Below are 27187 nucleotides of genomic sequence, written 5' to 3' on the forward strand. Positions count from 1 at the left end.
TGACCAGTTCTGGAGAACCGGTAGCGGAAATTTTGAGTAGTTTGGAGAACCAGTAGTAAAAATTCTGACTGGCCCCGCCCCCATCTATTCTCTGCCTCCCAAGTCCCAGCTGATCAGGAGGAAATGGGGATTTTGCAGTAACCTTCCCCTGGAGTGGGGAGGGAATGGAGATTTTACAGTATTCTTCCCCTGGAGTGGGGTGGGAATGGAGATTTTACAGTATCCTTCCCCTGCCATGCCCACTAAGCCACGCCCACCAAGCCATGCCACATCCACAGAACCGGTAGTAAAAATTTTTGAAACCCACCACTGATGTACATGCTCCGTTCAAAGCAAAATGGAAAGCTGGGGAACTTTGGGCCAGTCACTCTCTCTCAGCCCACCTCATAGGGTTGTTGTTGAGGGGAAAATAGGAGGAGGAAGGAATATAATGTATGTTTGCACCTTGGGTTACTTAAAAAATAATAATAGAGGGATAAAAATTAATAATGTTAAGAAGGATTATATATTTTTATCACTTTAAAAATTCACTTTCTTTCAGTTTCCTTTCCTGGCATCATGTGAGTTTTATCTTTCCATCCTCTTACAAGTAACATGCATCTCTCTTTTATTCTAGACCCTGGGAGATTTTTCTCTGCTTCACTAAGTCTTACATTTCTTTTCAGAAATCGTACTTGGGGAAGCAGACTTGACCTCTTGTTCTTGTACACAGCTATGAATTACATCATACCTTCCATCAGATGTGAAAGTAACATGGACAGATTGTTTTTCTTGGCACATTAAATAGCAACTCATCCCACGTCCATCCCTTTTCTTATATTAGACAAATAATAACTAATTTCCAATCATTGTATTGAACACAAAGGAGGAATGTGCAGTTTAAATTTGTATCTCTTTCAAAGTGTATAGTGGAAATATATAGTGAAGATTGGAACAACTTAGAGGATCTTTAGGACTACTACTTAAAAGTTGTCCTTCAATCCGGTGCAAATATAATTAAGTTAAAAATATGCAAGAGAGACAGAATAGAGGCACAAATCTATAAAATTTTCCTTGATGTCTCTTCCTTTAAAAAATCATTTAAATGGAGGCATGACAAAGAGTAATTTAAAGAGGAAATAATGTATAACTATATGTTGCCTTAATAATTAATGTATCTTCATTCTTGGTAGAATTACAAGATTTGGGCTTTGGATGATCAATAGATGACAGCAAAGAGATACAGAAAACTAACTCATTTCTGCCATCTAGTGGTAATACATATTTTTGTCATCCTGATCCAATACCCTGCTCATACATACCCTTTCTTAACTTTTGGTCATTACGTAAATACTATTTAGGAAGGTTCTTCCAGTCCTCAGAGAAGATTTGATGGATAATTGTAAGACTAGTTCAGGAACCATTCTGCTAAAGATACTTTTCTGTCAGCATGTGGACAGCGTATAGGTAGTCCTTGCTCAGCACAACAATTCATAAGACCACAACTGAACTTGCAACTTTACTTCTTCTTCAGTCATTAAACAAAGTGACATAGTTAAGTGAAAAATCATGTGACCTCCATTTATTATTTTATTTCTATATAGTACAATATTAACTTGCAAGTGAAAATGTGCACCAGCTTTAAAGCACATGGATGATCTTGTGATTGACAGATGTCCTACACCTGCACTCCTACCATGCACCCATTCACCACTCATCTACCCACTCACTAGCATCTGTCCTTGGCATCCATCTGCCCACTCATATTCCTTGACATCTGCCCTTAATTCTCACCCACCAGACTGTTTGCGTGAGACTCCTGCCTCTTACCACATCATGGTCATGAAATGTCCTTGCATAAAGACGAGCATGGTCCTGGGTTTATGATGGCAACTAAGACTGCCAGAATTGCTATTGGTGTGTTCATACACTGAGAGCATATGCACCAAAGATAAATTCCTTGTGTGTCCAATCACACTTGGCCAATAAAGAATTCTATTCTATTCTATTCTATTCTATTCTATTCTATTCTATTCTATTCTATTCTATTCTATTCTATTCTATTCTATTCTACTCTACATCATGCTTTACAACTGTATCACTTAGTGACATAAATTCTGGCCCCAGTTGTCATCATAAGCCGAGGACTACTGTATTTTTCGGAGTATAAGATGCTCCGGACTATAAGACGCACCTACCTTTTTTCGTGAGGAAAACAAGAAAAAAAAATCTGTCTCTGCCTGTACCTCCCAGCAATTTTGTCTCGTTGCAGCAAACAGCAAATAGCCTGCTTAACTTTCATTTTCGTTTTCAGCATAACTTGATTAGCACAAGAAAAAAAAAATCTGATCCCAGCAATTTACCTCCTTGCAGCAAGCAGCAGAGGCACGCAAAACAGCTGAAAGTTGGGAGGCCGATCCAAGGGACAATCAACTTGTGCTAATTAGGCTGTGCTGAAGCTGAAATGGAATGTTTCTGCTTGCTGCAAGGAGGTAAATTGCTGGGAGGCAGAGTCCAAAGGGTGGGGGTCAGTGGGTGGGCGGAGCTACATTCGGTGTATAAGACGCACCTACCGTGTTTCCCTGAAACTAAGACATGTCCCGATAATAAGCCCAATTGGGCTTTTGAGTTCATGCGCTAAAATATGCCCCTGAAAATAAGCCCTCTAATACTTAAATGCATGCGCAGCTGCTGCGCAAACAACAGAACGTGAGGAGACGAGGCCAGAGGGGGGAAAGGGAGGGGGAACATGCCCTATGTGCCCCTGCCATCCACGCAGAACAGCCTCACAGAGGCCGCTCCCGCAAACCCTAGCTCATGCACCCCTTCTCTTAGTGGCAGCCGCAAAGAGTGGTTGCAAAAAAACTTGCCAGCCCTAGCCCTGTTGACCTTGGACTGGGGGGAGGGGGACTGGTGCTGGAGCTCTGGCCCAGCGAGCCCCCCAATGCCTGCACCCTCCGGCCCTGCATGAAAAGTGGCTCTACCCGCCCTGACCTCTTCATTGCGGCTTCTCCCACCCACCCTGCCACCAATTGGGCTCGGCTCGGGGGAGAAATGGGTCTCCGATGGGGGTGGCCGTTCCAGAAAAGACGAGCTGCAACCAGGAGCCCCTCGCAAGCCCCATGAGGGAGCCCAGCTGGCCATGGGGGTGGGGGGGGGAAGCCTGCAGTCTCAATGAGCGGATTTTGTAAGCAGCCTCCCTCCCTCCCTCCCTTGACTGGAAGACAGCACTGAGGGCTCCCGCCTCACTTCCTCACCCACTCACCCACCTCCATACAATGGGAGGGCGCGGAGACGTCCCACCGCTTCCCCGCACTGAAAAAAGCCCTCCGTGGCTGGGTGGCAATCAGCCCCTGTGGATGCCAAAAGCCCTGCGGAGGGGGAAGAGGAGCGGGGAGGGGGTCACCTTCCCCTTCTGCCTGCTGCCCACTATCCACATCCACAACCCAACCTCGCCCTCGGCAAACTTTGTGTGTGTGTGTGTGGGTCGGATTCTAAAATGGCCTCAACCCTCCAGGATGGGACTTGATAAATGAAACGGCTTAGGGGGAGGGGGGTAGCAAGGGGGCTGCTCCAACAAGCCAACCAGCCAGGTTAAATGCTCTGGTGGCAGAAAGGGGTGGGAGGGGAGAAGGCAGCCACAACGACGATGCTGATGACAATGCCAAGATGCCAGAGTTCCCAGGGCGGTTGCTCCAGTGTCCGACTTAGCCGGACGATCCCCGATGAGCAGAAGCCAGAGAAGGGAAGGAGGAAGAGGAGGAAGCATCCCTGCTCCCCTGGCCCCCACCGCCTCAATCCAGTGCCTGCGAGGATACCCAAAGGGGATCTGGCCACCGTCCTCTTTCCCCCCACCTGAGCTTCATGCCTTAACTCAGCATTCCCAAGACCAGAAAACCTGCTTGTTGCAAGCCATGGCCACTTTCTGCCCAAAGAAAAGAAAAGTGCCCCGTTTCTGCGTGGATGGCAGGTGGGTGTGGGGCATGTTCCCCCCTTCACCTCCCCCTCCTCACCTCCTCACCTCGTGCTGTTTGCATGGGAAGATTGCTTGAGGCAGCAACCTGAACAGCACCAGCAAAGCAGCTGGTTGGCGTTCTGGGGTTGGGGGGGGGAAGGTGCTTCTTATAGTCCGAAAAATATGGTACTTGTATCCGGTTTCTCTTTTGAAAAAATTCTAGGTATCTTGATTAATAACTGTGGTTCATTGGTTGCTAGATATGATCCTTTCTTTATAAAACAGAAGCATATGATCATCAGGCTTGCACTTTGGTGTTATAATTTTAATGTTACAGATGTCATAAATATGTTAATTCTGATATATTATTGTATTTAACTGGAGAATTTTCTATTCTCTATATATCTTTAGATGAAAAACCATCTGTGCTGTTAGCAAAGGAACAGCAAGGAGAAATTCCTCAGACACATTCAGATCCAACAAAACCATTACAGTCATCTCAGCCAGGCAAATTTCCAGCGCCATCACAACCAAGGATTCCTGTACAGTCACAAACAGAGGTATATCTGCAACCATCAAAACACCAAACATCAGTACAAATTCCAGAATTAAGAATACCTCTGCAGCCATCACGTCCACAAATAATTATACAGCCCCCATTGCAAGGAATACCGCTTCAGTCATCAGATTCCAGAATCCCAATGCAGCCATCAAAACCAGGGTTCTCTTCTTTGCCTGGATCAGGTGGGTTATTGATGGAGGCTGGACAGGCAGGCCCTCCTGGTACTCTTCTAAGACCAAGAAAAGGACTGCCAAAAAGAATAAATGGGCAGGACGGCCAGAATAACATGCTTATATCTGAAGGATACGCAGGGGCACCAGGTGAGGAAATCAGCATTTTTAACTGTGCACTTCTTTCAAATCACTGATGAAATCAAATTAATACTCATTGTAATTTGGTGTTCAGATACTATATGAAAAAAATTGCATGTCAGCAGTGTTGATTAGGCATAGGCAAATATGGATCATATCATCATAAAAAAGTTAAATGGGAAGCCATACTTACTTTTGATTTGAAGTGTGTGTGTGTAATATGACTAAGCTTCCCAGTATAAGTGCTTTTACTCAGGTTTTCAGCCAGCTCACTTTGCATTCTTTTTTCTTTTGCTATATATCAAATTATTTTAACATTCCATAGCCCAGTCCTCATTATGGTATTTTGGAGAAATTTACCTTATTATTTTAAAGAATTTGTCTTTGAATATATATGAAAATCTCAAGATCCTTAAGGGCATTTCTATCCTCCCTTTAGTTTTCCAGTAATCATTTGGGAGCCCAGTTCTGTAAACTTTAACTGCTAAGTTCACTATCAGAGAAGATTGTCACTGTAGTCCCTTATTGGAATGGATAATAGATACAAATGGAATATAAAGAAAGTGGGACTGAACATTACTAACATTTTTGAAATACCACTTTGAAGCTTGTCTAAATCCATTAAGAAGGGAATTAATTCTTCCTGTACTTCAAAAGGGATGGTTACTTGGGGTTAACAGTATGAAGGAGAAGTGCTGCGTGATTTCAGCACAATCTCCTATTAACTGCTGCTAGTTCAGGATAAATATGGTTCTCTAATTATTATATTAATGTATTGTAATTTATTTATTTTTCCATTGCTGAAACCAGAAAGGAATCAATTGCATAAATGACTTTTTTGGAGGGTTTAATGCTAAATTTAACTAGCTTTCACAGACTATCAAATATTATTATCCAAATTCCTTAACAAAATGACCAGACTTGAAATTCAGTACTCAGAAATCAACCTCTCCTTGGAAATTTCTCCAACAGTTCAGCATCCGTTTCTCTTGGAATTATAGTGGGAGGCGAAAAGATAGTAGCTGCTAACTATATCCTTAATTGTTGTTTTGCTGAGAAACAATAGAACTTTTCTTGCTCTTCTTCCACCCAAGTCTTCTCTGAGAAATCACTTTGAAGCAAGGATATCCAACCTTAGCAACTTTAATAGCTGGGTTGAAAATTCTGGGAGTTGAAGTCCACAGGTCTTAAAGTTGTCAAGATTGGACACCTCTGCTCTAAATCAAAAGGGAAAGTTCTTTTCACCACTATCCAAATTCTTCATTTCAGATAGCAGTTCTCAAATCACTGAGTTTGAAAAGACCACTCCCCAAAATTATTTGAAGCCTGCACTAGTAAAAAAGGGCAGAGAGATGAGAATAATTATTTTTAAAATATTTTTTCCATATATGTTCTTATAGGTTATCCAAACCCACCCAAAACTCCACCTCCACAAGGTAATGCTATTGCTTCTTTTAATTTCTTAAAGCTAATTTCCACTGATATTTTGAAACAATTTATACCATAAATACTATTTCTAGAACTCTTATCTGGAGAAAACTTGTTCAGAAAATACATCTCTTAACATAATTTCAAAATATGAAATGATCTCATATTGTATTTAAGGATAATGGAGGCAAGTGGAGAGAAAAATAAATACCTATCTTTCTTTTTGTTTACAAAGAAAGTTTACAATTTTCTTTTTCATCCTGTAGTTCAGTGAGTAATGCTGAAAATGGATATATTGGCACAGCGGCTTAGGAAATAATGAATTAAAAAAAAATGAAATGTGATTTTTTGTATAGGTAAAATGTGCATGTCATACATTTTGCACACAGATAAAATGGTGAATGAGAGTTTAAGCATGCAAAAAATGGCAAATGGGATTTTTAAAAGGCAGAGAAACATAAAACCAAGATCTTGAGAGTACTCGAGTAATATCCGAAGTTTCATATAGATATGGACTTTCTAATTTAAGGAGAAAAAATAGGTATAAGACAAATTCAGCACTGTTTGAATGGTATTAATATTTTTCTTAAACACATTTAAATTATATTTTTTTTCTCCAATTTAATAGGAGCTTTTACTTCTTTGGTGTCTTTCTCTGCTGGTCTCACAAAGAAGCCTTTCCCTGAAGATGTGGGTGTGATACGTTTTAACAAAGTCCTTGTAAACGATGGAAATTATTATAATCCTAACACAGGTAAGGGACAAGGTGGACCATCACTTGGAACTTGCTTGAGAATGTTAATAAATTACAACAGCAGACTTCAATTTTTCAGATTAAAGATTAAAGATTCACATTTTCTGATACTTTATATTTTCCCAACTTTCTGAACGTTGCTCAAAATAGAAAGTAACAAGGCAGTCTAGTTGCTGCCTGAATCTGACTTGGTTTCCTTGTCAGTTGACTCTGAAAACCATCTCATTATCTGTTCTGACCACAGTTTTTTTACAATGGATGCTACAGATTGAAGGGTAGGGTGATGTAGCTATTCCATAAGTTGAAATAACTTTACTTCACAGAAAAGATCAGTAGCAGACTTGGACAGGTTTGCAAAAATATTTCCTGGGGGGGGGGGAGATAGCTTTCTGCATTTTCTGTTCTCATTTTATTTGTGCTATTAGAATGCAATCGGTTATTGTACAGACATTCAACTGCTTCAGTTTCTTCAAACTGTATATTTTCTATTTCTATCTGCAGTTTATATAGTATAACACAAGCAAGTAATGCAAAAATAGCTTGATTTAAACCAATTCATTTGAATTAAGTATGAGAAGCAGTGCAGTAGGGAGATTTCTTTTTGCCTCATCAGATTGATACATATGGTATTGTTTCATTGGCCTAAATTCTTCTGGGTTCAAAGCATAGAAAAACCAAATTAATTTAGAGCCTATAAATCCTGTAAATTAAGTTCAAGGTTATAATTTTAAATTATGGAGTAGCCAGAATGACCAGTTCTGAAGTATTCAGGACTTGTGATTCCGTTTAGTATGTGGATGACCTTTTTCCACCCTGCATCGCTAAGGAAGGGTCCTTGGTACTCTCTGAGCTTGGTTGTTTTCTTGCCAGACTAGGTAACATCATCAGTGCACAATATTTTTCAACTTTCAGAAAGTTGAAAGTGCTCTGCTGGACACTGTATGTGAGACCTGTCAGAATCTGGATAGTGAATAACGGGCTTTAACTGAATCCTGGCAAGACTGAATGACTTTGGTTAGGGGGCAGTCTGGTTTTAGGACCAGATCATATCTGGTGCTGGATGGAATCACATTGCCCCAAATATACCCTGTGTGCAATCAGGAGAGTTTCTGGACTCACAATTCCTGCTCAACAAACAGATGGCAATCATGGTTAAAAGGGCCTTTGCACAATTTTGTATTGTACATCAAGCATATATATTCCTGGATTAAGGGGCCCTACTCACAATCATTCATGCCACGTCAACTCTCAGTTTGACAGTTGCAATATGTTGTACATGGGGCTGTAAAGTGGGCAGCTGGTGTGAGCAGTTATGTGAGTTTCTGGTAGACTGCATGTTGTACCTCTGCTGTGCAAGCTGCATTTGTTACCAGTTTGTGCCTGGGTCTGGTATTTTAAAGATCTAAATATCCGTTTTTGAGAGACCACTTCTTCCCAATTTTATCTGCCCATCCCGTCAGATCCAACAGATTCTGTCATCTAAGGAGTTACATTTGGTGAGCTCTAGGCAAGAGGGATTTTTTGGTGCCTGCATCATGGAATCTTTTCACCTCAAAGTTGAGGTCAGCCTCACTATCCCTTTGAAGGTCTCTCAAGACCTGATTATGTCAGCAGGCGTGTGGACACCAGGGGATGGATGATCTTGTGACATGGCTCATCATTTTTAACATCCCTCCATCTTATTATTTTGTTATTCTTAGTTCTGCTTTTAGAGTTTTTAATGCTGTTTTAATAATAATTATATGTTTTAAGTAATGATTGTGTTATATATACTGTTTTATTGGACTGTTGCATGCCTCCCAGAGTCATTTCTGTGAGAGGGGCAGCCATATAAATTTAATTTAAAAAAAAAAAAAAACCTAACTATTACGTGATGAACTATGCTTTACTAGTTCTAATAAAATAGGAAAATTCACAGTAAAACTCTAATGTTTCATCTCTTCATCTGGAAAAAAACTCCAATAAATATGCATTTGTCCTGCTGTAAGAATTAGAGGGGTGTGTTATTTACTGATACATCTTTTTTTGCAGGTTTCTTTACATCTCCCTATGAAGGTCGTTACCTAATCACAGCTGTTCTAGTTCCTGAGAGAGGTGAATATATTGAAGCAATGCTGTCGGTCTCCAATTCAAGTGTTACTCAGCTTCACACAGCTGGCTATAAGAAAGACTTACCTGAATATCGCAAGCCAAGATCAGGGAAACGGATTTGTGGTGGAACTGGGGCTTTTCAACTTGTTCTCCATCTTAAAACAGGTGCAGAAGTAGGCATTGTAGTTACTGGGGGCAAGCTAGCCTATACAGACTCTGATGAAATGTATTCTACATTCAGTGGAGTATTTCTATACCCTGACATTTCTCAGACCTGAGCAGAAAATAGAGCCTGAATTAAATATCTAGAAATTCAACCTGAAGAAATAACGAATTGAGAAACATTAATGTTGCTTTTTCCATTTTTCTCCATTTCAATAATTTGGCTTAAGTGCTGCCCTTATCTATGATTCTTCTCCTATTTGCCTTTTATTTATAGAGTATGGTTATTTATGTATAGACCCAATTTGGTGCAGTAATTAAGGCATCCGGCTAGAAACCAGGAGACCATGAGTTCTAGTCCTACCTTAGACACAAAGCCAGCTGGATGACCTTGGGCCAGTCACTTTCTCTCAATCCTAGGAAGGAGGAAATAGCAAACCACTTCTGAAAAATCTTGCCAAGAAAACTACAGGGACTTGTCCAGACAGTCTCTGAGAACTGGACACAATTGAATGTAAAAAAAGAAATATGCATACCAAGACAAGCTATTGTTGCATTATAAAATGTTCAAAATACATGTTTTGCAACATTTGCGAATATCAGAGAGCTATGATGATAATATGATGGGACTTTATTCAGATTTCTATATACACTATTCTTATGAAACAATATGTTTGATATCTTTTAATTGTCTCAACTCATTCATTCTTTTTATTAGCTTCCTTTAGCTATTGGGAGTTCACACTAGTAATATTGATCACAGGGATACTTTGCATGTGATTTAAAAGGTACTTCATTCCCAGATTTCATGGCACTTGATTATCTCACAAAATCTGAAAATCTAGTGAAGGGGCACCCATCACTGTGTTCTAAAATTAAAAGTGGTTGAGATTTTGAGTGATAGCCACATTTCATGAAATCTTTATGTATGCACCTGAACTCTCATGGTTTGATCATTTGCATATTAAAATTTATGAGCATTCTGTTGCTTGAAGGCTGCTTATCTCATTCAAGGATGGGAACTTCATTTCTGTTCCAAGGACAACACTTCATCTTGGGTAATTTGTCATGGTCCATCGCCCAATGCTGAACACTGTAAGAGCTAGAATTGCACAAGGCTGTCTTTTTTTCTACCTCTTATCTCTTTTTTAATGTATTTTGTCAGAAAGTGAACAGAATACTTCCAGATGGCTTTTAAAATTCAGCTTACACCCATTTTTCTACTCTTGAATTAGCTGTTGAGATCATTGCAACAACTATGTAATGAGTCTTATTGTCCCTCATGCGAGGCTAAAATTGAGAAGTTGGCATGCATGACTGCGTAAGTCATTCAATTTGCAAATTATAGTTTATAGCTTTGTAATGTGAAAATCACCATTATAAGTCATGGTATATGGCTTAGTAGCTTGTCTGACTCTGGTCAATTGTGCCTTATTTAACACACAACATTAAATAAAAAACATAATTTTGAATCCAACATGTTTATTGCCTATATCTAGTGTAACACAAGAAAGAATAAAATTAATTCATAGCTTTATCATCACTATAATGCTGTTATTTTTTACAGAATTATTTTAATTTTTTCAAAATTATTTCCTTCTGTCAGTTTTCTACCAATTCTACATTATCTGAATCCATTATTTAAAAAACACATATCCAATATTTGCACCAGCTTCTACAATTATTATAATAATTTTTTTTCCAGGACTTTATTTAATGTTTTAATAATTTACTAGAGAACACAAAACTCTATTATTCATTCATATGAATTACTTTTAGAGCAGACTATGGTAATAGCAGTCTGCAAGAAAATAACACTTTTCTTCTTCTACTTTGTAAATTACAAATGATGCTAAGAGCTAGATTTATTAAGTATTTCTCATTAATCTTCTCTCTTGAGCTCTCAGAAATAGTTATCTTTCATTGTTCCATGAGCCATCCCTGAAGAGTTGTTTCTAAGCAACATAAAGCAAACTTCCTCCTGAAAGATGAGCTCATTTTTAAACTGATACATATGTAGAAAAATGTTTTCTATCCTCAAACTAGAAGCATTATTTTCTTCAGAATTTTATGAAAACATGTAAGAAATTGTTCATTTTTTGCAGTTCACTCAAGTGAAGCAAAATTATCACCATCCCATAATAAGTTTATTGCTTTCTGTTTTACCATTTCACCTGGATCTACTTGAATGCAAAGCTGGTAATTTTAGTTTCTAAAAAAATAATCAATTCAGATTTATTGAAAAATAACACAATGCTGTCAGACAATCATAAGGGCCGAAGAGGGCCACAGTGCTATACATTTCAGAAATATTTGTATTACAATTAATCATTGTGAACAGCTACTTTAACATTTGAAAGCAATAAGCAGCTTTTAGAATTAGAAAAACCCTCTTCTGGGAATTACTTCTAACATCTAGAAACAATATTATATTTCAAGCATTTTAGGACTAGTTGAAAAAAACTCAAAAGTATATTGTTTGTCCAGGCTGCTAATTTATCATTGTTTTCAATAGAAGGGCCTATAAACATCCTGTAGAAGGGATGGCAGAACCTGTGGCGGAGTGAAAAGGGCGATCAGCCTAGAAACTCTACATAGCCACAAGAAAAAGTCCACACACATCCCGAATGCTGTTGACCCATATCTAGCTAAACAGGTGTCAACCCTTAGTTGACAAGATTCCTGTGTACTGGCTTTTTGCACTCAATCAGTTTAATTGAACCTTCATGTGTGGACCTGGTCTTTCATGCCTGATATATTGTTAATCACCACGTACAATATGTCAGTTTCAAATTTGGTTTTCCATTTTTTCAAATTTTATAAGCTATTTCAGCAAAATGGGTCTGTATCCATTTGTAACTTGTCTTTATTTTTTGCATACGGTTGTTCAGTTCTTATTTACAATGAGTGTATTGAAAAGTAGAACAATGTTTAAGTATTTAATGGTATCAAGTGTGTATTTTCAACTGGAAATTTGCTGCTGATTAGACAGTATACTTTAATTAAGAAATAGTTCCCATCTCCTTTTCACCATCCAACTTTGTCCAGTCCAGTCGCTCACCTTTTTTCTCCAATAACTGGCTTCATCTTTGAGTTTTTCATATTCTAGGGGATTTATGCAGTTTATATTCCATATTTCTAGGAAATGTCAACAGCAAATCACTTTATACTGTTTTCATCATAGTTTTCAAACATTTTCATATAATAGCTGAATTCTTACTGATCCTTGTTGGACTCATTTGTTGGTTAGCCAAAAACATTCTAAATATTTATTGCATATGCAATAAAGCATTCCAAGTGGGAGAACAGTAGAAATAGTGGACTATTTTTCTTCCAATTTCTAGCCCTTATATTCTTTTTGGATATCAATTCAGTATTTTGTATCCTGAGTATGCACCATACTGTTTGGATTCTCCTCAGTACTTCCCCACCCGCCTTCCTCCAGTAGCTTTTCTGTCAAAGGATTAAATTATTACTTTAATTTATCCTGAGAGTCCAATGTTTCTATTTCCATTGCACACTGACAAATACTACAACTGCCAAACAACTGCATAGGCTATAGAATACGGCACCCAGCCACAAATGCAACCACTAGAATGTGAACTATTTTTATACAATGGCAATAGCTGTATTGTTTTTATTTGGTTCTTCAGCAGAACAAAATTAACATCAAATTGGGTTTTAACACACTCATTTTTCATTCTCTTGTCCTGTCCAAAATATTGTACATGGTACTATAGAGTTCCTCCTCCTGCATTTAGAATTGAATTTTAATTCTCATAATATTTATATTTATTATGCTATAAACATTTCTATGGAAACAGTAAGACGCTTAGGTGCAATTTTACTATAAACTTTATTAAACAATATATGACATGACATTTTCCCTAATACATCCAGTTTGTACCAAAAATCACTGTTCTGGAATGTTTATTGATTAATAAGTAAAAGTTATATCAAAGAAAAAATCCAACCAGTTAACAATGTTCTCAAGAGTTTTCTTCTTTCTCGCAATCTGAACTGTTCAAGTGTAGAGCTTGTTTTTAAAAAGTTTCAAAATTTTGCTGGTTAATGAAGCCAACTTTATTAATTGCAAGGTCAGAAAAGACATGTTTTCATGTATTTTTATTGTATTTGGCATTATTTTAAGACCTCTTAGCAATACTTTACACATTCTAATAGTCTATATATGATACATCATACTAATTGAATACATTTAGAGTTATCCAATTCTGAGTCATGAAATTTAGTGAAATATTAATTTTCCAAATGAAGATATATTTTTTCAACCAATGTATTAACAGTAACATAAAAAAAAAAAAGAAAGCATATCTGTTCATTTTTTACTAAAATACATTGTCTTCCGGACCGCTCAAACAGAAAGAAATAAGAAATCTGAGCTTTATCTGGCAATACAAAACACCAACATTTTGGGTTCTGTTTTATGTTCTTTTAAAAATCTGCAGAGATTCAGATCAAGATTTTCAGCTCATTTAGATTGCAATATTTTATTCCAATTAAATAATTTAACTGGTACAGCAATTCATTATATTTCTAAAGTAAAAGTAACTACACTTGAAAAAACAGACTGACATAGTAAATAAACATAAATGTCCATTTCTTTCACAGAAAGAATTAGCTTACATGTACTTATCCAAAACAGAAATAGTACAAGCATTGTTTCCCAACTCATCAGTATTTGCTACCAGGAAATAGATTAAAGATGAGCTCTATCAGAAAGTGAATACTGAGACAAGGTTCATCACTGGCCAGCTCTACAGTTACTGAAGCAAAATTCAAACTTAATATGTAATTATCCAATAACATTACCCAGAAAGATTTAAATAGATAATAAACAATCACCATGTTAAGATTTGTATATTTGTTGCAATGAAAAGTAATATTTGGATCAGGATGACTCAAGCACTTTTTAAATTTAACAAAGAATAGAATTCTGAGTGCATATAAGTGTGTAATGGAATTCTTCCTTGAAAAGCAATTTGGAAATTCTCAACATTCTCCATTCCAACCACTTTATCACAGAAAAATTAACTCCAGATTACTTCATCGTGTTGTTAAGAGATTCACTTTATCAAAATAAACTTATAAACCATTACTAAAATGCAAACTAAATAGCACTGCAGTATAGAACAAATATTATCACAACTTTTGAGGATGCTAATAGAATTTTTTCTTTTTGTTTTGCTAAATTTTAATCTAAGAAAGTGCTTTATCAAATATGAACACAATTACATAATACATTAATGAATTTGATACAGTACAATTGGCAGTGACTAATCAGAATTGTATACTTTGAGCGTACAGAGAATATTGGTCAAGATGTAGATTTGTTTCAAATGTACAACATTGCAGCCCAAATACTGTTTATTTCATTGGTGTTAAGAATTTGTACACTTAAAATAGTGTAAAAAATGCCAGACCTTGAAATTTCTAAATTTTCTCAGATATATTTTCTATACAAATTCAATAGAAAATAGGCCATTCTTCCTAACACTGTGAAACACTGTTTCTAAACACTACTGTAACATGAACTCAAATCAATAACTGACCTGATCTTCTGATATATTTACACGTTTCAGTGTCCAGGAAAAAAAAACCCATTCACAAGTGTTGCCTGCATTTACGCCTATCCATTCTTAAAATCTGAGATAAAATTTAAAATAATCTAAAATTATTTTGCTAGGACATAAGGGTAAAAACTGCTAAATCTGCTGCATTATCTATAGACATTTCCATTAACAGATATGTGCAGCAGTGGAAAACAAATGAGAATGTAAGACAACTGCTACTTAATCCAGAACTTTAGTTATTTTTTTAGAGTTACTGGGCAGCTAATACAAAATATTTAATCAGAACTGATATTTATAGCTGTTTCAAAATAATTCACTGACCTGCACCTTTTTTATCAAATTGATAAACCCTGATGCAGAGGTCCTGAAAAGCAAAACAGTTGTCCCAGTTTTAAAAATTGGCTATATGCATTGTTTTTTACTTAGAAAACAAGTTTATCCCTGAATATTTTCTGTATATGTTGCCTAGTAACTTTTCCATCATACATAAACTAAATGTAATTAAGAAATGGCAACAATCCCCGATTTTGCAGCAAAGAAGTTCTTATCATTCTGTGGACTTTCAATTTTACGTAGTAGCTTACCAAAGAAAAAAAGTGCTGCAAGTAAAAAGCTCAGGCAGGTCTATCATATTGTGTAGGATTTAAACAGACTGCTAAAGGCAAACCTGCATAAATGCATAATTAAAAATAGCATTTTTACTTCGATTTCATTTTTCTAGATTTACCCATTAACCACTACATTCTTAAGACACACATAAGAGAACTGCATGATGTTCTCAGAAACACCTTAAATGCTATTTTGATTACCATCCAGAAGTTCCACATTTTTTTTGTATTTCATATACTGTACAATTGAAGATGAAAAGCTAAATTCATCCATTTTCCTTCATTTGAAAATTTGCTATTTCAGAAGATTATTTTTCCAGTATCTTTAAAAAAAAACAGCAGGCTTGAGTAAAGAACAAAGGAAATAGTTTTGCATTTCATTAGTTTGTATCAACAAATGGCTCTTTCTGCATTTAATAAGACATATGGTACCAAAACAGTATAGTGACCTCTCCAGAAAGAAGCTCTGTGTGTAAGTAATGCTATTTAAATTAAATCTTCCATATTCACTTCAGGAAGCAGTTTTCTCCAGTAGCAAAAAGAACTGAATTCTGGGCACACAAAAGCAGAACTCTGTTCTTTATTAATTAGTGGAAACAAATGTTCCACAAGTTCATTTAATCTGTAATACCTGTATACAAAATAAATTAGAAAAACATTAATGCATTATCCTTATTTTATAGCCCAATATTACATATACTTACTCTAAAGAAGCATGGACCACTAAGTTTAATTGTACTTATGCAAAGGATAACAGTGACATTCAAGTCTTAACAAAAGCTAAATTCATAAATATATTTTTTAAGATTTTAATTACAATTGTAAAAACATACAAAACTCAGAAAAAGAAAAAAGAGCAAAGAAAAGAGAACAGTAAGGAAAGAAATACATATAAAAAAGAAAAGAAAAAAAGAAAAAGTTACGAAGGACTGCTTGCAATCTTCTTAACAGAAGATATAAATGCATTTATAATTTCCTTCTTTCCATAATCTACTCTTTCTAATCATCAAATCCAAAAATCACAAATTCGTTTTTTTTTCTTTTTGTCAGCAAAAAGCCCATATTAGCCATTTGCTAATAAAAATAGTAGTTGATTTTCTCTAAGCAAGTTTCTTTTGCCTTCTCTGCTAGTTCCATTATCTTCGCCAACCATTCCTCCACTGTAGGTACAACTAGTCCTCAACTTATGACTAGTCATTTAGCGACTGTTCAAAGTTCCAACAGGCTTACCTTGGGGATACTTATGATGTGGATTCAAAGTTCTGATAGTCTGACCCCCTCCTGCAGACATATGACCAAACTTCAGGTACTCAGTAACAGAGCCACTGTCTGCAGCATCACATGACCATGTGACCACGTTTTACAATGGTTTTGATAAAAACCAGCAATTATTTCCAGTTTTTGACAAAACCATGCCCATAGCAAACCAGTGGTTTGCTTTATCAACCATAACATTCACTTAACCAGCACAAAATAGGTCACAGAGCAACCTGTTTTATGACTGTCATGATTCAGAATCTTGATGGGCAAATTAGTTATAAGTCGAAGACTGCCTATATTTCTAAGTCATTCCATTTTTGTGCATGTAATGGTTTTACAGCAGTACTCATAAAATAATATTCTCTAATATTCTCTAGTTGTTTGTCTAATTATTAATCCCAGGCAAAATATTTTTGATTTCAATTTATAATATTCTTCTATCATCATCAACCCTACATTTTCTGGCTTTTTTACAACTCTTACCAGGCATAATAAAATGAGATTAACAAATGTTGAATTTTATTGTCTGTTTGCACATATGTGAAGACACGTTTCACAAAATGAACACAGCATGACAAATTCAAAGTCGCAAATTCTCATAATTCTACAGCTCAAGCTAGGTTCCCCAATGCTCCATGAGGTAGATATGTACAAACAGGTACTAGTGAATTTAGAGAAAACATCTGAAAATGTTTTGACATGAGTTAAAGGGAAAACAACATTCTAAGTAGTGGGCAGAGAGAATAAAAACCCTGAAAAAACCAGGCACTAGAGCCATCAGAAGCAAAAAAAATCCTTCTTTCCTGGGCTCTTAAAAAGGGAGAGGGTTAAATCTAATTTGTCTTTGGTCTGAACTTTTCTCTCACAGGTGAAAGCATCTCTTTCAGTTCAAAGTCATGTAGGCAATATCCTAATTTTCACCAAGCTAGGATTTTGAAATCCAGGAAATATTAACCAATTTAGGAACCATTAGAAGTGTCATACAAATTGGAACATTTATACTATGCAATGTGAACTTAGTTAATAGAGACAAAGACTATTAAAATTAACTTCTGGATCCACTGTTCGGAAATATCCTTCAACATATTAAGTGTTAGAATATTTTATTCACTCTTTAATTGTAGGTCAAATTTAAGAGTTCTTCTCCTTTAATTGTAATCTTTAATTCCCTTTAGTGCCTGATTTTTAAAATCTCATCTTATTTTTCCAAAATAAAATCAAAATAATTTTCCCATGGGAAGGAGATAATAATTGTAATATTTAATTCTAAAATCGTATTTAAAATCTACCTGGACAATTAGTCTGTTTGTAACTTTCCAAAATTAAAATTCTAATCATTCTTTTTGTGTTGTATTAAAGAAATGCAGTTCTTTGACTATTAGTTAATTTACAATTACACATTTTAAATTAATAACAACCATAATTTCACACAATATTGTAATCTTTCCCAATCTATTTTAAAAATCCCATACTTACGAAGATTTGTTTCCTTTTGTTTGTTCCTGGATAAGTTCGCCCTTTGGGTTAACTGTGAATATTCTGCAGGCTGGAACTCCAACTTGCATATAGGCATAGACATCCTGCAGATAAACAGAACTTAATTGTATTTCACTCTATAGAGATGATGCCAATTTTATTATTTATCAATGTTATACTAAATCACATAGGCACTCACAATAGTTTTGACATAGTTCTAAATTTGATTAATTTAGAAAAGTTAGTTATCTAATTAAATTAAAGCTTCCTAAATCCATCTCAGAAAATACTGCTGATAGATATTTTTAACATTTCTATCTTCCCCAATCTTCTGACAACATATTATATATATTGCTCAGCTTTGAAAAAATGAGTTGACTGGGAAAGCAACCATCAGCTAAAGGCCTGAATCCAAACAAGGATGTGATTAGAAAATTTTACTTTTATTTGCAATAATTTATAAATGTTATTCTTATCTGCCATCAAAAGAACCTTCTGATAGATGGGTGTCTATATAGGTTTGTTTGTTTAATTAATTAATTAATTAATTAATTAATTAATTAATTAATGAGGCAGGGAAAATCAAATATAGAGTAGACTTAACTAATTTTGTAAAATAACATTACCAACAGTGAAAAAAGATAGTGAAGACATATATAGTGAAGACAAACTAGATATAATGATTGAAATAAAATAAGCATGACAAAAGGAAAATTTACTTAACAGGGAAAAAAATCCATATAGTATTATAGATTTAAAATATCTAAAGATTCTTTAACTCATTTGATTAGGTTTTGTCCATCTAGAGCCTTGTTTTGGTTTCAACTTACTATATATACCATTACATTTTTGGAAAGAAATATTATACTTAAGGAGCTCACTATGCTATTGAGTTATGTTTTCAAGCATGGAATTTGTCAGTTTAGAAAAACCTTTTGTTCTATTAAGCTTAACTTACAGCAAAGAGTAATTTTACATAACTGAGAATATACGTACGCTCCTTGTCTTCTTTTTTTTTTAAATTTGATTTATATGCCGCCCTTCTCCGGAGACTCAGGGCATCTTACAATGCGCTAAGCAATAGCCTTCATCCTTTTGTATGTTTATACAAAGTCAGCTTATTGCCCCCACAACTGGGTCCTCAATTTACCTACCTTAGAAAGGATGGAAGGCTGAGTCAACCTTGAGCCTGGCAAGATTCAAACCTACAGTAATTGCAGGCAGCTGGTCTTAATAACAGGGTGCTTTAGACCACTGTACTACCAAGGCTGTACTACCAAGTCTTAAGAAATGGATCCAGGATATGAGTTTGTCATGTACTTTTAAAAAGACTGTTCTAAAAATATGGAATTGATGCAATGCATTGCTATCGAATCTAGATTTAATGGTAAAATTAAAACCAAATTCACTTCACAGGTAGTACTCAATAAGTCTAATAGTGACCGGCAACTCTCACTAAGTGAAGCAGTTGTTAAGCTAAGCTCCACTTAGCAACAGCCACCCTGAAAGCAATCTTCAAACAAATACACCCATCTGACTGAGACTTGTGACCGTCTGCTAGCTTTCCCATTCACTTTGTTTGTTGGAAGCTGGCTGGGAAAGTCTCAAATGACGATCATAAGACCATGGAAAGCGGTGATAGTCATAAGTGCAAAGAAAGTCATAAATCACTTTTTTTCAACACTGCTGTAATTTCAAAGAATTGCTAAACAATGGCTGTTAAGCGAGAACTACTTGTATATTATTATTTGTAGGATGGAGGAAAGTCACTGGATACAGAATGGAAATTGCTCGTTTTTGCTAGGTATTTATATGCATCCTTCCATAGTAGGCACCTATCTTGTAACAGTAATTTCATTTCAATAATGTAGTTTAGAAAAAAAGGAAACAAATGATAAATTCATTGTAGGATGATGCAACTTACATTAGATCTGTTCCCAAAAGCTGCATAAAAAGGCTGTTCACATGGACCAAATAAGTTCTTAATATCATTTAAACATTCAATTTTGAATTTTTCTGGCTTTTTTTCGATAACTTCCCTGCAAGGAGAAATATGAAATGTGATTATTTCCATTTGCTGTCAGAATTTCTTGTGAAATGTAGAAACAATTTTCCTTGTTTTAAATAAGTTATAAATATTCTGTTGGTGATATTAGGACCTCTTTACATTTTTGAAAATTTGGAAAAAATTAATGTAGCCTAAAAAGATGGTAAATGAACAGGCATGTTTTTCACATAAAATAGCCAGCAGCATTAAAGTAAGGCAGAAACAATGGAAATATTGGTAGAATTGTTATCCCTCAAAATAGTTGAAGTTGATACTGTTAGCTCTTGATTATTTTTTTTTAAGTTTATATTATATGATTTTTTTAAGTTTATATTATTTACCGGTATAAGCTGATCAGAGCTTCAAGAAATAGAGTGGCATACAAATGAATTAATAAATATGTACACTGAGTATGCCTCTGAATTAGTTGAATGTAAATAATTTTATGCTGGCTTGCCAAGATATTCTCTAGTTTAGAGATGTGATCTTGGAGCGACTACTTACAAGCATGTTTAGCATAAAATTGAACTTTGATTCTTGTTTGTGCATACTGTCTAAAATATGCTAAAATTGACTGGTAATGTTATTAGAAGGAAATGCTACAAGTAGCAAAGTGAGGATTAAGCCTTGAAATCTATTCTACATCTAATCCATGTCAAGATTAATCATAATGCAAAAGACTAAAACCATGGTAACCAGTGGAACTCAGAACATCTGTGGTTGACACCCATAATATATGAACAGTTACAAAGTTTCTATTATGTCAGCTACTGGCACGAATTAGAAGGAAGGTAGCTTGGTTCACAAATTAAGAGAAAAGAGAAAGGATGTCATTGATCTGACAAATGGTGATTTGGTCTTTTAGAATAGAAAAGATGAATCATGGAATTACAAAAGAAAGAGCTAAAATTACATCAGAAAGTATGAACTGATGTCATCTGGGAAACCACAGATAGCCGACTGAATGTTATTTTCCTTTGAATGGTAATAAGGGAAGAATCAGTCACATGTTTTGGAAAAATCATGGATTAAACTAAATAAATGCAATTCATGAAAAAAATATTTGTAAGTAAAATAAATAGATATGGGAACAAAATAAGATAATACTATTAATAAAAGCTATTGAACCATTCAATATGGGAGTTATGGGAGCAACATGGCGCTCCCGTGTGACACCTCTCCTGCGCGAGCTGCACTGGCTCCCAGTGGTCTTCCAGGTGCACTTCAAGGTTTTGGTTACCACTTTTAGAGCGCTCCATGGCTTAGGACCTGGCTACTTACGGGACCGCTTACTACCACAAACAGCCTTCCACCGGCCGATAAGCTCTCATAGAGAGGGGCTCCTCCTGGTGCCATCAGCCAAACAATGTCGACTGGCGGCCCCTAGGGGAAGGGCCTTCTCTGTGGGGGCACCTACTATCTGGAACGAGCTCCCCCCGGAGATACGGAGGATCCCGGATCTGCGCACTTTCCGCCGTGCTTTGAAGACACTCCTATTCCAGCAGGCCGGCCTGGCCTTATTTTTTCCCCTTCTTTTAAATTTTTAAACTCAAATTTTAATTTGTTTTAAATTATTGGGAGTTTTAAATTGTCTCGGGCAAAAATTATTTAATTGGGTTTTAATCATGTCTTAACTTTTGTATTTATGTGTTTTATTTCGTGCCTGTTCACCACCCTGAGTCCTTCGGGAGTAGGGCGGTATACAAATTTAATAAAATGAAAATGAAATGAAAAAAAAAGACCCAGGAAGGAATGAAAATGGTGATTGCTGAAAAAAATAAATAAGTCATCAATTGTTAAGTAAGTGAGGCAAAGGAATGGATATATAGGTAGTTCCTAACTTACAATTGGGTCTTGATCGCTGAGTGAAGCAATCATTAAGTGACATATGAGATTGTTTTACACAACAATTGCAATCCTGGCATTTCCATATGGAGTTGCTAACTATTTGCAGGTTAAGTGGACAAAGTCCCAGATAAGGAATATTGGGTACCTCAGGGGGGTGAGGGAACCCCTGGGAGGCCTGGCCACATGTAAGTTGAGGGGGGGCTGCAGTATGGTGCAAAGCTCAGCCAATCATGGAAGCCTGAGTCATCGCAAACGGGACCTTCAGCATTGTAATCTGTGGTAGCTTTGGGGTGCACAGCTTGGAAAAGATATGGAACCTGCAGCTTGGACAAAGGTGCAAGGCTGAAAAGGCCAGTGATATGGGGCTTGAGGTGGCATTTCTCAGGAACAGAAGTCCAGGCCTGAGGGGCAGTGGCAGCTGGCTGAGGCTGCTGAAGACCCCAGATCTTTACTTCAGGCCCATCCCTGGCACTGCTGCCAATTAGTGACGTGCTACCCTGAAGGATGGCAAAATGGTATAGAGTCACAGCACTCCTATGGCCATAAATGCAGGAGGGCTATCATGCGCCTTACTTTTGATCATGTGACAGCAGGGGTGCTGCAATAGCTGTAACTTCAGGCACAGATTGTAAGTCCCTTCATACAGTGCTGTTGTAATTTCAAACAGTCACTGAATGAATAAGTCAAGGACTACTTGTAAACCTTAAAAGCATGACTATTAAAATAATGCCACTATGATCATACCAGGATAAAAGACAAAAGCAATTCTTGCAGTTTCTGAAGTTGTATTGCACAACACACTAAACGATCAGAAATAAGATGTGTTTCGGTTATATACCTATGGAAGGCAGAAAACAGGCTGCTAGGTGACAACATCAAAGGGCCCTTGGGTAAAATTGTTCCTTTATCATTAACCCAATCTAAGTATCCTCTTGTCATATCTGCCATTCCAATTGCACGAGCAGAACAATACAGAAACTTGTAGCCATTCCTAGGAAAAAAAGGGTGGTTAATAATATGACAATCTTGCCTGATGAAGTAGACCAGAAAACAATGAAAATTCCTTCTTTGATTAGTAATGATTGTGCAGTTGCAAAGTTAAAGTAAACTTTTTTGAATCCTTTTAACTAGTAAAATAGAAACTAGCTAACTATATTAAATGGGTACCTTTGAATAACTTATATAATAACAACTTTATTGTCATTGTACGTGTATACACAGTATACCCATACAATGAAATTCGCTTAACACCCAAAGACCAGGTCCAACACACATAACAATCCCCAAACACACTCCCACCCACCACAAATTCTCCACCCCTAAGCCACCCAAACATCCACACAACAGACCAAGTAATGCTGTCCAACAGCTCACTGATGGTGGCCCTTTAGTTCATTGTTGAGTGCAATTATAGCTCTGGGATAAAAACTATTCAGAAAATGTATGGTCCGAGTTTTAACTGTTCTGTATCTTCTGCCAGAAGACAACAGTCCAAAAAGATTGTAAGCAGGATGGGAAGAGTCTCTGAGAATGTTATGCAACTTCCTCAAACAGCAAGATTCGAAGATGTTGTCCAGGGCTGGCAGCTGGAGTCCGATGATATTCTGGGCAGATTTAATGATTCTCTGTAGAGCATTTTTGTCCACTACAGAGCTGCTCCCACACCATGCAAGAATGCTGTATGTCAGGACACACTCAATGGTGCTGCGATAGTAGGACAGAAGTTGATGCTGAGATAGATTCATCTTCCTGAGCATTCTCTTCTGTGCCTTCTTCACAAGCATGTTAACATTCATAGTCCATGAGAGGTCCTTCGAGATATAAATGCCCAGAAATTTAAAACTACCAACCCTCTCCACCTCCTCACCATTTATGTACAATGGTAAATGTACATCTCTCTTACTCCTGAATTCAATTATAAATTCTTTAGTTTTTTTTGGTGTTAAGTGTAAGATTATTTTCTTTACACCACGTCAGCCCTTGTACTTCCTTTCGGTAAGCAGATTCATTGTTCTTATCAATGAGCCCCACCACTGTTGTGTCATCTGCAAATTTAATAATTGCGTTGGTGTTATACAATGGGGTGCAGTCATGTGTGTACAAGGAATAAAGGAAAGGGCTTAGCACACAACCCTGGGGGTCTCCTGTGCTATCAGAATAGAGGAATGGTGAGATCCCATCCTTACTGACTGTGGCCTATCTGTCAGAAAATCCTTTATCCACAAACAAATCCTCTGATTTATACCAAAATTGGACATTTTAAGAAACAACCTGTTGGGTAAAATTGTGTTAAAGGCAGAACTATAATCCACAAATAACAGCCTTGCATATGTCCCCTGTTGTTCCAAATGATTCAATACAGTATGGACAACAATAGACATAGCATTATCAGTTGATCTATTACTCCTATATGCAAATTGGCATGGATCCAAAGTAGACGGAAGACTAGCCTTAATATAGTTCAACACCAGCCTCTCAAAACATTTCATGACAACAGATGTTAAAGTTACTGGGCTATAATCATTAAGGGATACCACTACTGTCTGCTTAGGGACTGGCACTATAATGGATGTCTTCAGGCAGGAAGGGATAGAGCACTGCGACAGGGATAGATTGAAAATATCCGTGAACACTCCAGCTAGCTCTGCAGCGGAGGCCCTGGCAATTTGTCCCATGATTCCATCAGGCTCAGCTGCCTTCCGGATATTAACATTCTGGAAAGCACATATCACATCAGAGATCTGCAATAGAAGTGGTTGTCTATCGATGGTAGATGTTAATGGTGTACTATCAGTGGTAAATGCTGGAATGATGGTTGTTCCTGTTTCCATCTCAAAACAGCTGAAGAATTGATTTAGCTGCTCAGCCAAAGAATCACTATTGCTAGACAAACTATTTTTATTGCTTTGTTCCGTGATTTGTCACAGGCCTTGCCATACCCAACCAGACCATATGCTTTATTTAACTCTAAAATAACTTATGTTATTTTCTCTCTTCCATCTGTGACTGGATCAAAGACTTTCTGAGGGACCGGCCACAAACAGTGAGGGTTGGGTCTGTCATATCCACCTCTCTGAAGCTTAGCACTGGCTCCCACAGGGCTGTGTGCTCAGTCCCTACTTGTATTCACTGTACACACATGATTGTGTATCGTCTGACCCATCCACTGTGATCATTAAGTTCGCAGATGACACCAACATACTGGGTCTTATTACAAGTGGAGATGAAGCATCTCCAGCATACACAGGGGAGGTTCAAAAACTATCCACATGGTGCTTAAAAACCAACCTGCACCTGAACATCAGCAAGACTAAGGAGATGGTGTTGGATTTCTGGAGGAAGAGAGAGGAACTTGCCCCACTTTACAGCAAGGGGAGCTATGTAGTTTCCTCCTTTAAATTCCTGGGAGTCCATCTCAGCGAAGACCTCACCTGGAAAAACAACACGATCCAGGTGGCCAGGAAGGCCCAACAGAGACTCCATTTCCTTAGGGTCTTGCATAAAAATAGGGTGGAACAACAACTGTTGATCTCTTTTTACCGGTCCACAATAGAAAGCGCCCTCACTTATTGTATCATGGTATGGTATGCTGGTCTGACAGCCGCGGATAGAAAAACATAACAGAGGGTGGTAAGCACAGCACAAAACATCGTGGGCTATCCCCTGATACCACTAGATGAGATCGCTAGGGCTCGCTACCTTAGAAGAGTGAGGAAAATTCTTAAGGACAATTCTTACCCGGGTCACCACTTCTTTATCCTCCTACCATTAGGAAGGAGATATAGAAGTATAGCCAGCTGCACACACAGGCTGAAAAACAGTTTTTATCCGTGGGCTGTCAGACTCCTGAATGAGAAATAACATCATAACTACATAGTATGATGGACTGCAGGGCCGGCGCAATGTGTAACATGTTCACACTGGTGCAATAGGATTGGATGTTTTGTTAATATGATTTATTGGGTTAGGGATTTTCTGTCTACGCTGTGAGTTGTATTGTGATGGGGGGGGGTGCACTGAGGGAGCTCAACCAATCTCATTGTATATATGTTGTGCACTGACAATAAAGATTTGAATTTGAATTTGAATATTCATTCTGAAATGCTGCAAGAAACTGAGCCTGTTATTGTTCAGGTTGCCTTTTCTTTCAAATTTCTACAGAAGCTACTTTTTCATCAAGTATCATGTTGCTCCTCAGTTAACTCAAAAAGAAAAAGGAATTTAAAAGTCTTCTCTTTTTCATATTTGCTATAAACTCTTGCATACAGAATTCATAGCAAGGCTACATAACACAGTTCCTGAAACTCGACAAAATACATTCAAAACATATTGATACTCCCATATTAGAATTTTGGGATGAGGAAAGAATAAATTGAATGAGGTTGCACCCTGAAGTCTGGATCAGAAAAGTCTGATAATCTCAGCATATAGCGATACTGTTGTGATATAGGATATTCACATTAGCGTTTACTTGTTCATATATTATAAATATATCATATGTAATCTTCAGATTCCATGTAAGCACACAGAGAAACGGTTATAAATACAACTCAAACATTATTTTACAAACATCGATAACTTACTCATTAATAGAATGATAGAGTTTTGCAATACCCTGATGAGTCCAATCTTTGCCAAGCTGTGGTAAAATCTGCCCTAAAGCATCAGACCTAAACCAGAAACAAATAAAAACACTTAATGGTCTTAACTCACATATTATCAATTCTTAACTGAATTTATTTTTCTGATTAAATCAGCAAGTCAAGTAACTTCAAATGCTTGAATAGAATTAAAAGAATGAGGCCAGGCAAAATAGGATTTAAGGAAAGTTCTTTTCATAACAATTATTCAACGTATCTATTGAAAACAATTGAATTTTAACATCATTGTAGAGTTTAATCAAAAAGAAAACTGTATTTTAGCTTACTTGGTTATTGTCCCATCAATATCAGAAATGATTATTTTGTCATTCCAGTTCCATAAATATATTGTCCCAGCACAACGGCAAGTTCCTTGATACTGAGTTGTAATGCTGAACACAACATCATTTGGTCCATCTCTAAGTTTCAGTTTTTCCTTTAACGTGAAAAGATGTAAAAATGGTAAAAATAACAT

General features: G+C 36.8%; 2 protein-coding genes across 2 annotated transcripts in view; one reads left to right on the forward strand and one right to left on the reverse strand.

Annotated features, from left to right (window-relative positions):
- The window catches only part of EMILIN2 (elastin microfibril interfacer 2), a 36830-nt gene extending 26976 nt beyond the window's left edge, over positions 1-9854 (forward strand). The window contains exons 5-8 of the mRNA XM_070942362.1: positions 4346-4816; positions 6208-6243; positions 6864-6989; positions 9021-9854. Coding sequence (XP_070798463.1) covers positions 4346-4816; positions 6208-6243; positions 6864-6989; positions 9021-9358 — 971 coding nt within the window. The 3' untranslated portion in view covers positions 9359-9854. The remainder of the gene's footprint in view (positions 1-4345; positions 4817-6207; positions 6244-6863; positions 6990-9020) is intronic.
- Positions 9855-15867: 6013 nt separating this feature from the next.
- LPIN2 (lipin 2) overlaps positions 15868-27187 on the reverse strand; it is a 35653-nt gene continuing 24333 nt past the window's right edge. The window contains exons 15-20 of the mRNA XM_070942363.1: positions 27000-27148; positions 26656-26742; positions 22911-23063; positions 20102-20216; positions 18178-18281; positions 15868-16072 (exon numbers count right to left, since the gene is read on the reverse strand). Of these exons, the coding sequence (XP_070798464.1) occupies positions 15928-16072; positions 18178-18281; positions 20102-20216; positions 22911-23063; positions 26656-26742; positions 27000-27148 (753 nt within the window). The 3' untranslated portion in view covers positions 15868-15927. The remainder of the gene's footprint in view (positions 16073-18177; positions 18282-20101; positions 20217-22910; positions 23064-26655; positions 26743-26999; positions 27149-27187) is intronic.

The sequence above is a fragment of the Pituophis catenifer genome, unplaced genomic scaffold (assembly GCF_029215685.1).
Source record: "Pituophis catenifer annectens isolate HBS135680 unplaced genomic scaffold, rPitCat1.0.hap2 SCAF_3, whole genome shotgun sequence".
NCBI classification, from domain to species: domain Eukaryota; kingdom Metazoa; phylum Chordata; class Lepidosauria; order Squamata; family Colubridae; genus Pituophis; species Pituophis catenifer.